Source organism: Tasmannia lanceolata, unplaced genomic scaffold (genome assembly GCF_043159265.1).
Source record: "Tasmannia lanceolata isolate RefF3 unplaced genomic scaffold, GAP_Taslan_0.1 ptg000006l, whole genome shotgun sequence".
Classification (NCBI taxonomy): domain Eukaryota; kingdom Viridiplantae; phylum Streptophyta; class Magnoliopsida; order Canellales; family Winteraceae; genus Tasmannia; species Tasmannia lanceolata.
The window spans coordinates 12,959,347-12,972,733 of record NW_027518683.1 but is presented as its reverse complement, the minus strand read 5'-3'; the positions used below and the strand labels follow the sequence as shown (position 1 = coordinate 12,972,733).

The following is a 13,387-nucleotide window of genomic DNA, read 5'->3' as shown; positions in this document are numbered from 1 at the left end:
ACCTGATACACACAGATCAATGTCAGGATATTGCATTTGTAGTGACTATCTAATGTCTTGAAGTAGCAAAAAGCAAAGGATTGTAGCTAGGTAAAGTACAGAGACAGGGTACAAGTCCATGGCATCCGCTACAGTTGAACTTACATGAGCAAGGTTTTAAATTTCGACCGAAATTCGAAATTTCGGTTTTCGGTTGAGACCGAAACCGAAACTGAAATTGAGTGAAATCGAAACGTTACGAAATTTCGACTGAAATTGGTCGAAATTTCGATTGAAATTTCAGGCCGAAATTTAAGGAATATCTAAAAAAAATCTGATTTTAATTCATTATTTAATATTATCACGAAATTTCAGCCGAAATTATATACCCTATAAAATAGGCGTTAAGAAGATTTTGTCAGATTTCGGAAATTTCGGCTGAAATTTTGGTTTCGGTGAGGACCGAAACGCATTCCGAAACCGAAATTTAAAACCTTGGTTAAGAGTAATGTGCTATACTGTGATAACTAGAGTGCTATCAAACTATCTCAGAACCCATTCTTTCATGCTAGGGCAACACATTTTGATATAGACTACCATTTTATATGCGTGAAAAGTCGAGGATGGGGATATATATCCCTATTATGTATCCTGTAAAAAACAAGTAGCAGGTATTCGCAAACGGCCTTATGGTAGTAAAACACGTCAGTTTGAGGGGGAGTATTGAAAATAGATGAATTGTTTTAGGAGGGCTGAAGGGGTATGTTGGTCATCTGACCATGATATGTATAAAAGTCATTATTCTTGTAATTATGGAACAGGGAACTGTTCTAGACTTCATCTTCCTCCTCTTCTTAATATTCTACTTAATATTGTGTTCATTATAAAGTAATTTTATTTTGAATGGTAATCTACTAATCTTAAAGTAATTTTCACAATATTTTCATGTTGATTTTTTAAATTGTTTTGGAATTTGGTCATGGAAAAACTTTATGCTGGGAAATCTTGGGCGTATTGGATCTTTAGAACATTTGCGCAGTGTAGCACTCATAGCTTGATTATAGTCATCACAATTGAAATTCCTAGCTGTTTTTTTATTGTCACGGCAAAGCTTTATGCCGGGAATCTTGGGGCCATAGGATCTTATAACATTTGCATGGAGTAACACTCATAGCTTGGCTATAGTCATTACAATTGAAATTCCTAGCCTATTTCCTATCCCAGGTTTGATCACCTCCTCTTATATATAGTCATATAATACAATAACCAAACCCAATTAAGAAGTCAAATAAATTGGATTGGTAAGTAATACTGCTCCTAGATCCCCTAATTTGAATACACACACGCACGCACACGCGCACACACACACACGCACACACACGCGCACACGCACACACGCATATAGAGGAAATGAAGTATGTGCAGCTGCATAGATAAACTATTTGTGCATGGCTGCACAAACCATAGTGGGGGCCACATTTTTGGGGGGATCCAAAGCATTCATTTGGAAGGCCCTTCCATGGATAGGGTGTATACCAAAAATCAGCCCTTTAGGATCATCCTAACCCTGCCATTGGGGGGGGGGGGGGGGGGATGCGCAGAAACAATGTCTGTCCATTTCCCCCTCCAACTTTGATTGGGTTAGGATGATCCTATAGGGCTGATTTTTGGTACACAGCCTATCCATGGAAGGCCTTCCAAATGAATGCTTTGGATCCCCCAAAAAATGTGGCCCCCACTATGGTTTGTGAGCCATGTGCAGATAGCTTATCTGTGCAGCTGCACATACTTCATTTCCTCACACACACACACACACAGATATATATATATATATATATATATATATATTTTTTTTTTTTTTTTTTTTTTTTCTGGTCCGTCGGACCAGATAAGTTATCTAGTCCGTTGACCAGAAATAGGATGGGCCCACATCCATTTTTACCTCCACAAATTGAAGGGTTAGGATGATCCTATGGAGATGATTTTTTGGGCACACCCTATCTATGTCAGGGCTCATCAGATGAATGGTTTGGATCACCGAAACAACGTGGGCCCACCCTATTTTTGGTCGACGAACCATATATTTAATCTGGTCCGACGGACCAGAAACATTTTCCCCTATATGTATTTATCTATCCGAGTTCTGTCCATGGCGACGCATAGCTCAACTTGTTTAGGCCAATGACTTTGGTGTGGTCTAATCAAGAATGAAACGATGATTTGTGATTTCTATATGGTTAATTTTACAATTAAATAATTAAATAGAATAGGGAGAAAGTTGATACATACAAGTATCGAATGGACATAAAATAACTAAGAAATGTAAAATTTGAAAAATTGTGAAAAAGAATTATAAACCCAACCAACAAGGGTTATCTTGTTGAGGAGCTCTAGGTGTTCTCCCAACTGCACTTTATTATGTTCCATTTCTACCGAGTTTGGCATTTTAAATCTCATCCCCACTTTGTTTATGTATATTTTAATTCTGTTCATACTTCATGGTGACAAAATATCTGACTCTGAGATTTTATATTACATTTTCAAAAGAGGTTTATGAAAGATCTCCCTAGAAGATGTCCTGATATATTTTATATTAATATTGATTTTAATTTTATTCATTTATTATTTTACTTCACTTTTTTGAAAGATTCTTCACTTTATTTATTTATATTATTTCTTTTATTCATTTATTATTTTACCTCTTCACTTTGCTTATTTATATTTTTTCTAAAAGTTTTTTCAGACTATTCTAATTAGAACCTCAAAATTTTAAAATATCTTACGAAATTGCCGACAAAAGATGTTCTTGATAATTATCTATGATACGTTGTCTTCTCATCTCCTTTTTGTCTATTGGTTTGCTTGGCTACAGAGGGTTTCTTGTTATGAATCTTCTGCATGATGCTACTTGGTGTTGTATCTTGTATGTTTCTTGTTACAACTGAAGTGTTGAATCTCTAATGATTTTTGTTTTAGGGAATCAAAGAAGGATGGTATGATGGCGGAAGCATTGCGCTTGCTGTTATTATTGTTATAGTTTTTACAGGTATGGAACTTAAGATAAGGATAACACTTGCTGTACCAGTTTGATATGCAATATCGTCCTTTTGATTTTACGGTTCAATAATTAATATTCTTGCATAATTTTATATATATATATATATATATATGAGAAAAGTGTAGCTACACATACGTGTAGCTAACTTAGCTACACCGACGGCTTAAAATACAGTGGGCCCCACATTGTTTGGGTGATGCAAACCATTCATTTGATGGGCTCTCACATAGATAGGGTGTGCCCAAAAAATCAGCTCCATAGGATCATCCCAACCCTACGATTTGTGGAGGCAAAAATGGACGTGTAAAAACCTTCACAAATCTGTCCATTTTTGCCTCCATAGTTTGAAGGGTTGAGATCATCCAATGGAGCTGATTTTTTGGGCACACCCTATCAATGTGAGGTCCTATCAAATGAATGGTTTGGATCACCCAAATAATGTGGGCCCACTGTATTTTAAGCCGTCGGTGTAGCTAAGTTAGCTACACGTATGTGTAGCTTCACTTAACTCTCTCTCTCTCTCTCTCTCTCTATATATATATATATATATATATATATAGATAGAGAGAGAGAGAGAGAGAGAGAGAGAGAGAGAGAGAGAGAGAGAAAACGGTTCCTACACATATGTGTAGAGAGAGAGAGAGAAAACGGTTCCTACACATATGTGTAGAGAGTTCTCTACGCACTAGCTTAAAATACAGTGGGGGCCCACATTGTTTGGGTGATCCAAGCCATCCATTTTAAAGGCCCTCACATAGATAGGGTGTCTACAAAAAATCAGATCCATAGGATCATCCCAACCCTACGATTTGTGGAGGTAAAATGGATGTCTTTAAACCTTCACAAATTAGTCCACTTTTTGCCTCCACAGTTTGAATGGTTAGGATGATCCTATGGATCTGATTTTTTGTGGACACCCTATCTATGTGAGGGCCTTAAAAATGAATGGTTTGGATCACCCAAATAATGTGGCCCCCACTGTATTTTAAGCTAGTGTGTAGATAACTTATCTACACATATGTGTAGGAACCGTTTTCTCATATATATATATATATATATATATATATATATATATATATATACCTAGCTGATTTTTTGGGCACACCCTATCAATGTAAGAGCCTATCAAATGAATGGTTTGGATCCACCAAAACAAAGTGGGCCCATTGTATTTTAAGCCGGCGGTGTAGCTAAGTTAGCTACACCGGTGGTGTAGCTTCACTTTCCTCATACATATATATATATATATATATATATATATATGTATGGCGCATCGATACATCATTATTTGCATTGATTTTGAAGTTTATGCAACTTCGTTCGATTGGATACTACCTAAACAAGTTTTTCATTGCATTACTTTGTCAGCCTACCGATGAGTGCTGGTCTAGTCACTTAATAGCACTTTTTTGTCTGATTGGTAATATAATTGTAATCTAAAGACTAAGAGAGAAGAGAAATGCATCCTAGCATCTTTCATTTGCTATTCAAGCCATGCATTTTGATTGGTTGTGGAGCAAAAAACAAAAGCAACTGTTGTCTTGCATTAATAACAATCTATGATCTATGGACATGGACACGAGTGTCATGTGTTGATATGATCACGAAGTGTCGGACACGGCACCCCGCCCCACTTCCCGTCTCCACCAAAACACCAAAACAAAAAAAGAAAAAGAAACTAGAACATGGACTCGGCTAGAAGCAGGGAAAGGGGAAAATGCATTAAAGAGGAAAAAACGAAGGAAAATTATATTCCATTGAAGAAGGATTAGAGAAAAAGGGAAAAATATAGAATAAAAAAGAAAATGGAAAAGGGGAAAAATTGTCCATTGAAGAAGAAGAGAAACATCCCCTAAAGAACTTCAAGCAGCAACAACAACGTCCTGCCAAGAAGAGCTTCGAGCATCAGTCTCGTACGAGGCTCCCAACATCCCAAGAGCTAAAACCAGTAGAAACGTTCATTCCCTCCAAGCAGCAGTAGCAAGGTTCATGTTGAGCAATAGCAGCAGTAACATGGTAAAAGTAACAAAACCAATTCACGTGTAAGACAAAGCCCTAAAGGCTAAAGCTAAAGCAAATGGGCAGGTGAAGTCAGACAAAGCGCTAAAGGCTAAAAGCTAAAGCAAATGGGCAGGTGAAGTCAAATACTCTTATTAAATATCATATTAGATAATAATATCTTAGGCCCACTTTAATAGGAAGTCAAGTATAAAGAAATAAGGAAACTTGTAGTTATTTTGCTATTTCTAGTGTGGATCTCTAAAATCATGTTCACATGTGTCCACAACAATGTCTCTGTCAACACGACTCCAGGCTTGGTGCAATGAGTGTCCTCGGCGTAGTGAATGATACCATGGACTTGTTCGGGGATTTTACAAAGGATTATTTCCTACCCTCATGCATATTTCTTCAAGCAGTAGGATATGGCGAATTCTTTGGCTCGAAAGGGTGTTCTTCGCATTTATCAATACCTAACTCTTTTTAGTTTCTTGTACTTTTTTTCCTTCTGTGCTGCTTGTCACTGTCTTAGTTTCTATTTGCTTGTTCTTGTCTTATATTTTTTACTTCCTTTCACTAAAGCATTCATCTCTATCTTCCAAGCTGAAGAAATTCTAAGCTGTTTGGCTGCTTTGGTTATATAATGGTATGAAGATCATGTTATTGAGAGAATAACATTGAGCAAACTATTGTTGCTAAGGAAACCATGGCGAGGAAGACTATCTTACATCTTGTCTGATGATTTTTCTTCATGATAGATTTTGATACATGTCAAAAGAATATTGAACACTCTAAGCTGTTGTGAAAAAGAAATTGTTAGCTTTAATATACTAATTGTTGTTATTATTTTTTTCCTCGTAGCTACCAGTGATTACAGACAGTCGCTTCAGTTTCAAAACTTAAATGAGGAGAAGCGGAATATTCGGTTGGAGGTGTGTGCTCTAACAACGTGAGGATGTTTTACTTGTTTTTCCTTCTTCTTATTAATGTGTTAGCTAATTTCTTTTTATTTTATTTTATAAATACATGTGCTGTGTCCAATATGCAGGTTATTAGAGGTGGAAGAAGAATTGATATTTCAATATTCGACATCGTTGTTGGTGATGTTGTGCCTCTCAAAATTGGTGATCAAGTAAGTGAACATTAAGTAGTATGGATTTTTTCTATTAAACATTTGCATTTTCATATTATGATTTTGCTGGCTATGTGGAAACTTTTGTCTAGGTCCCTGCGGATGGTATTTTAATTGCTGGCCACTCACTTGCGATTGATGAATCCAGTATGACTGGGGAAAGCAAGATCGTAAGCTCTTATTACTTTCTTTACTATCATCTCATAAAGAATGTGAGAAATGATTCTTAATACAATATTATATTATAGGTCCACAAGGATCAGAAGGCACCATTTCTTGTGTCCGGGTGCAAGGTGGCTGATGGCTATGGTACTATGTTGGTAAGCATTATTACAATAGTTTTCTCTTTATGACATTGCTGACTGATCGCTATACGATCTCGCATCTCGCAACTGTATGGAGTATAGTTCCTGTTCCTACAATAAAGAGGGCATTTTGTTACCTACAAACGAAAAAGAGGGCTTTTTTATGGACTTGTGTTGTCTTTAGACACATCTTAATCTTGAACCTATGATACCTGCATACCTATTTATGCCCAACATTAACCAGTACCTGATGCTTCATGAATATTTCTATTCATCGAAGTAACTATATTTTGCTTCAGGATGTCATTCTTGTCAAATTAACTATCAATTTTCTTGTTTGTTATGTTGCTTATTTGAAATTTAAGTTTTGAGAGAGTGCTGTATGTTATAAGATGTTATATCCGTTGTTGTTAATTACTCCTACTTTTCTACACTTACAAAAGTCGCATGTCTTATGTCTTCTATATTCACCACTTTAAAAAATAACATCATCGAATTAGCAAGCACGAGATGGGAGAAAATTGGCGGTGAGGCCCAAAATTAGAATTTAATGGAGGGGCATATTCATCACTTTAAGAAAATGTTAACTAAAAGACTATGAAACTCAAGAGAAGGGTGGGAGCCACAAATAAGGGGCTAGGAATATCAACTCCCATATATTTATCTACCTGAAAATTATTGTTGGCATGTACTTCAATTCAAATTGGATGTGAGGGCTTCTTATCCATTTCTTTTCTGGTAGATCACCCCAGCATGAAAACATCTCCGTTTACATTGTAGACAATTGAGACTAATTCTGTGGTGACAAATTCCAGTCCCCCATTTTAATAGTGAAGTGTTTTGTCGAGGTTTAGTTCAGTGTTCTTATATTCAAAATAGCGGTTACAGATCATGTATTGTTTTGTAGTGATTTTTGCTGAGTCATTTAAAGATATTTCTTTAAGACCACCAGGCTCGTGTTGCACTTATTTCCATATTCTTCTGTCCATTGTATTCTGTAAAGTTTGACTTGGAGAAGGTAGTCTCAATATTTCTTGTAGAAATAAAAATTCATGAGTAGATTGAGAAAAGAAAGTGCACATTGTAGCTGTGTTCTTCACATTCATTTACAAGCCTGCGGGTGAGGAGGATGTCTTGCTATCCTGTTGGTTGGTATTTGTTTTGCGCAGTATGTTAGCACTGTGTCATGCTGTGAAAAGTATTTATGAATAATTCAGAAAAGATGTTCCTTCACTCGGACGCTTTGTCACAAATATTGTTCTCGATAATTTCTCGGCAAGGGAAAATCTCAGGATATATTGATTTTTTTTTATTTTTGTGTGTTTATATCTGGAAAAAACGATAAAAATATTTTGATATTATCGCGATATTTTATGATAAAAATGAAAATATCTCTATATTTTTAAAATCTTTGGATTATTTCTGGATTTTGTCATTTTACCAAAATGTCACGATAAAAACATCATATTTTGAAAATATCGGAGATATTTGTGACATAGCTCTGAAGGGAGATATTTTAGTTTCAATATTTCTTGTAGAAATAAACATTCATAAGTAGATTAAGAAAAGAAAGTGCACATTGTAGCTGTGTTCTTCAAATTCATTCACAAGCCTATGGGCGAGGAGGATGTATCGCTATCCTGTTGGTTGGTATTTGTTTTGAACAGTTTGTTAGCACTGTGTCATGCTGTGAAAAGTATTTATGAATAATTCAGTAAAGATGTTCCTTCACTTGGATGCTATGTCACAAATATTGTTCTCGGGAATTTCTCGGCAAGGGAAAATCTCAGGATGTATTGATTTTTTTTATTTTTTGTGTTTATATCTGGAAAAAAACGATAAAAATTCAATTATTTTAAAAATATATAATTATATAAAATTTAATAAAAAATATAAAATAAAATAACGTAATATCGGGATAATATTTTGATATTATCGCGATATTTTATGATAAAAATGTAAATATCGCTATATTTTTAAAATCTTGGGATTTTTTCTGGGTTTTGTTGTTTTACCAAAATGTCGCGATAAAAACATCATATTTTGAAAATATCGGAGATATTTGTGACATAGCTCTGAAGGGAGCAATTGCCTTGACATTAATAAGATGTGCACCTTCAGTAGATGTCCTCCCTGCCGATTCTGCTCATTTTGATAATAACTGGAGTCACTTTTATCTTATAGATGGACTCTTATTTTTCTCATAGTTATCAGGGAGTATGACCCTGGCAGAGAGGGTGGGAACCTTAGGTAGAAGTCTTCTCACCCTATTTTGATAATAACAGGAATCACTCTATACTTTATGATGGCTGCTATTTTTCACTTGGTTATCTATGAATATATCTTTTTCAATTTTGTATCTTCGATGATTTTAATGGTAATACCTACTACGTTCCTCTTGTGGTTTTATCATGAAAAATAAACACCTTGGCTGTTCCTGGTGTACTGAAGGTCTCTGTCTATCATGCTTATTAGCTCTTGTCTTCCACAACTGATGAAAACTTTATCCAGGTAACTGGTGTTGGAATAAATACCGAGTGGGGATTATTGATGGCCAGTATTTCTGAGGATAATGGTGAAGAAACTCCCTTACAGGTTTGTTTTTCTAATACTTTCTATTTCCTGTTCTTTTACTATCACTTCCTGTCTTGCTTTATAGGCTTTTCATTTATGTGTTAAAATAGGTCCGCTTAAATGGTGTTGCAACTTTCATTGGCATAGTTGGACTCCTTGTAGCTGTGTTCGTTCTTCTTGTTCTTTTGGTCAGGTAATCAAAGAACTTACTAGTTGTATTATTGTCAGGCATGCTATTTTATTTACCCTTTTTTTAATCAAATTCTGGATCTCTTCAAATTTTCTCAGATACTTCACTGGTTATTCAAAAAACACTGATGGAAGTCCTCAATTTCAAGGAAGGAAGACAGGGTTTAGTGCAACATTAGATGGAGTTGTTAAGATTGTGACTATAGCGGTCTGTAGTCTGTCCTTAGATGCTTTTTATGTGAATGACTTTGTGATAAGATGCTGAATAAATATGTACTTGTGATTTAGGTTACTATTGTAGTTGTTGCAGTGCCTGAAGGGCTTCCTTTGGCAGTGACCTTGACGTAAGTATATGTACTATTTTCTTATTTATATTGAATTAATTGTATGATGTGCTCACTTAAACTCTGTTGTTTATATAATTATTTTGTGTTTTGATTCTATATACAGCCTTGCATACTCTATGCGGAAGATGATGTTGGACAAGGCCCTGGCACGTATTTTTCTTGAATTTACATTCAACAATGCATGGGTTAATGCAAATAAAAAAAAATGCATGGGTTAACATTGTTAATGAGTTTAGTACTGGTTGAGGTACAGGTTCGAAGGCTATCAGCTTGTGAAACTATGGGCTCTGCGACTACCATATGTAGTGATAAGACTGGAACACTAACCTTGAATGAGGCGAGGCTTAAGTAGATTCAGTGTTATCTTTTTGTTTTCTTCTTCTTCTTTTTGTTCTTTGTCCGCATCCTTTTCTATGTTTAGAATTGTGTCTTGACTTATCACTTCTTAGTTTGCATTTTTTGGTGGAGTACTGTGTCGAACTTTTTGTAACTTTTGTTATGGTTGGAGTTGATTTTTATTTTTTCTTCCGCATTTCTTTTTTGGGTTGGCATTAGAGGTCCATAAAATATCCATTTTAATAGTTATAGTTTTACTTTTCTGTTACAGATGACTATTGTCAGGGCATTTGTTTGTGGAATACCAGTAAATCAACCGAATGACTCTCAACTTATACATTCTATTGCACACGCCCTATTGATTGAAGGCATTGCACAGAATACCACTGGCAGCGTTTTTATGCCTGAGGTAAATCTGCTTTTTGTTTATTTGAGCTAAAATTCAAATGATCCTGATAAAAACACCAAGTGCTGCATATGAATTTGTGTCACTGTTATAAATGTTTCACTGACTGATGCCACAGCGTTCTCTGTTAGTCTGGACCGGGTTTCACTGGCTCTTAGCTGTCCCAAATGAATTAACATGAGTAAAAAAACAAAAATGGAAGGAAAAAACAAAAATGGAAATGAAGTGTCTCAACTTTCCTTCCATGATAATGAATCTGATGGTGTTTCTACCGAGGTGCAGAGGCATCATACTTCGGCATTGGAATAACAGTGTGTCTAGCTCGTTCACAGTTCTAATGGTTATTGCCCTCTCTCCCTCTCAAACTAAAATTTTAGTCTTTGTTTCTATGGTTGTGGTATCCTGAGAGATGAAGCTATTTAAAATGCAGAATGAAGCTCTAATGTTAGTTGTCTAATATTACCTCATAATAATACTTTACTGTTAAATTCTGATAAGACCAAAAGTCTACGACTAGTCATTGAATAATCTTTTCACCTACAATGTTGATAGAATAAATACACTTCAATATAGTAGCAAACTGGAACTCCTCATTGCCAACTGTGGTCCTCCCAGTTTTGAGTCCTTGCTAGGTTGTATCGGGGAAGTAATGAATGTTAAAGTTTGATGATTGAAACTATGCAATGAAAAATGTTGGCTGAAACCCTCTCCATGTCTCCTGATGCATATGTGATTCCATTCCATTGTGTGTTTATTTTTTTCTTTCCCTCTTTAGCTACAACTGTCCTCTACCTATGATGCAGTAACTTCAGTTTGAATCTACTTAGATATACATGTATTATATGTATCTCTCTCTATCTGTAGACACACACACACACACACACACACACACACACACACACACACACACATATATATATATATGTGTGTGTGTGTGAGGAAAATGATTGTGAGCTTGAAGCTCATATAGCTTATATGAGCTTGAGTGCCCAAACACATGTGGGCCCACATTGTTAGGATGATCCAAAGCATTCGTTTGAAAGGCCCTTACATGGATAGGGTGTGTACAAAAAATCAGCTCCATAGGATCATCCTAACCCATCCAAAAGTGGAGGGCAAAATGGACAGACACCGTTTGCCACAAATCTGTCCATTTTGCCCTCCACTTTTGGAGGGGTTAGGATGATCCAATGGAGCTGATTTTTGGTACACACCCTATCTATGATGGGGCCTTGCAAATGAATGGTTTGGATCACCACAAAAAATGTGAGACCCATGTGTTTGGGCCCTCAAGCTCATATAAGCTATATGAGCTTCAAGCTCGCAATCATTTTCCTCTATATTTTCCTCTCTCTCTCTCTCTCTCTATATATATATATATATATATATATATATATATGAGAAAAGTGTAGCTACACATACGTGTAGCAAATTTAGCTACACCGACGGCTTAAAATACAGTGGGCCCCACATTGTTTGGGTGATGCAAACCATTCATTTGATGGGCCCTCACATAGATAGGGTGTGCCCAAAAAATCAGCTCCATAGGATCATCCCAACCCTACGATTTGTGGAGGCAAAAATGGACGTGTAAAAACCTTCACAAATATGTCCATTTTTGCCTCCACAGTTTGAAGGGTTGAGATCATCCAATGGAGCTGATTTTTTGGGCACACCCTATCAATGTGAGGTCCTATCAAATGAATGGTTTGGATCACCCAAATAATGTGGGCCATTGTATTTTAAGCCGTCGGTGTAGCTAAGTTAGCTACACGTATGTGTAGCTTCACTTAACTCTCTCTCTCTCTCTCTCTCTCTCTCTATATATATATATATATATATATATATATATATATATAGGGGAAAGTGATTGTGAGCGGCCCCTCATATAAGCTTATATGAGGTGACCGCTAAAAACATGATGGGCCCACATTTTTGGGGTGATCCGAACCGGTCATTTGATAGGCCCTGACATAGATAAGAGGTGCCCAAAAAATCAGCTCCATAGGATCATCCCAACCCTTCGTACTGTGGAGGTGAAAGAGGGGAAAATGGACGGATAAGTGGGCAAATTTATACCCGCCCATTTTCCCCTCTTTCACCTCCGCAGTTTGAAGGGTTGGGATGATCCTATGGAGCTGATTTTTTGGGCACCCCCTATCTATGTCAGGGCCTATCAAATGACCGGTTCGGATCACCCAAAAAATGTGGGCCCACCATGTTTTTAGCGGTCACCTCATATAAGCTTATATGAGGGGCCGCTCACAATCACTTTCCCCATATATATATATATATATATATATATATATAGAGGAAACTGTTGGTGCGCTTAAGCTCACCAAACTTATGGTGAGCTTAAGCGCCCAATCACATGGGGGCCCACTTTGTTAGGATGATCCAAAGCATTCATTTGAAAGTCCCTTACATAGATGCGGGGTGTACCAAAAATCAGCTCCATAGGATCATCCTAACCCCTCCATTTGTGGAGGACAAAAATGGACAGACACAAATCTGCCCCATTTTTGTCCTCCACAAATGGAGGGGTTAGGATGATCCTATGGAGCTGATTTTTGGTACACCCCCTATCTATGATAAGGCCTTGCAAATGAATGGTTTGGATCACTCCCCAAAATGTGGGACCCATGTGATTGGGGAGCTTAAGCGCACCAACAGTTTCCTCATATGAACGGAAAACTGTGTATGCATATATTGATATATTTTATGTATTTATGTATGTGGAGAAAATAGAAACCTGGGTGGCAAAGTGTTTTGATTGATGATGAAGAATATGAATTCTTGGTTCAGTTCACCTTACTGACAGAAAAAGGAGTGATCAATTTCTATTGAGTCTGACTCATATAGCAGATAATACATACATTGTATGTATGTCTCTCTGTCTCTGTGTGTGTCTGTGTGTGTGTGTTCAGGTTTATTCAGTCATTTAACTTTTACAGGGTGACGGTGCTATTGAGGTTAAGGGTTCACCAACCGAAAAGGCGATCCTTTCTTGGGGGGTCAAGGTACATTAGTACAGCCATTCTTGTTGCAGTTTTCCATCTTTTC

At 36.6% G+C, this 13,387-nt stretch overlaps 1 protein-coding gene across 10 annotated transcripts in view; it reads left to right on the top strand.

Annotated features, from left to right (window-relative positions):
* LOC143879764 (calcium-transporting ATPase 5, plasma membrane-type-like) overlaps positions 1-13,387 on the top strand; it is a 46,592-nt gene that overhangs the window by 13,954 nt on the left and 19,251 nt on the right. For 9 of the 10 annotated variants that reach the window (XM_077382312.1, XM_077382307.1, XM_077382315.1 and 6 more), the window contains 13 exons: positions 2,956-3,025; positions 5,897-5,967; positions 6,084-6,167; positions 6,260-6,337; positions 6,416-6,487; positions 8,984-9,067; positions 9,157-9,239; positions 9,335-9,443; positions 9,524-9,579; positions 9,686-9,728; positions 9,836-9,919; positions 10,190-10,327; positions 13,279-13,344. In XM_077382312.1, the coding sequence (XP_077238427.1) occupies positions 2,956-3,025; positions 5,897-5,967; positions 6,084-6,167; positions 6,260-6,337; positions 6,416-6,487; positions 8,984-9,067; positions 9,157-9,239; positions 9,335-9,443; positions 9,524-9,579; positions 9,686-9,728; positions 9,836-9,919; positions 10,190-10,327; positions 13,279-13,344 (1,038 nt within the window). The remainder of the gene's footprint in view (positions 1-2,955; positions 3,026-5,896; positions 5,968-6,083; positions 6,168-6,259; positions 6,338-6,415; positions 6,488-8,983; positions 9,068-9,156; positions 9,240-9,334; positions 9,444-9,523; positions 9,580-9,685; positions 9,729-9,835; positions 9,920-10,189; positions 10,328-13,278; positions 13,345-13,387) is intronic. The other variant, XM_077382311.1, reaches the window with a different exon arrangement.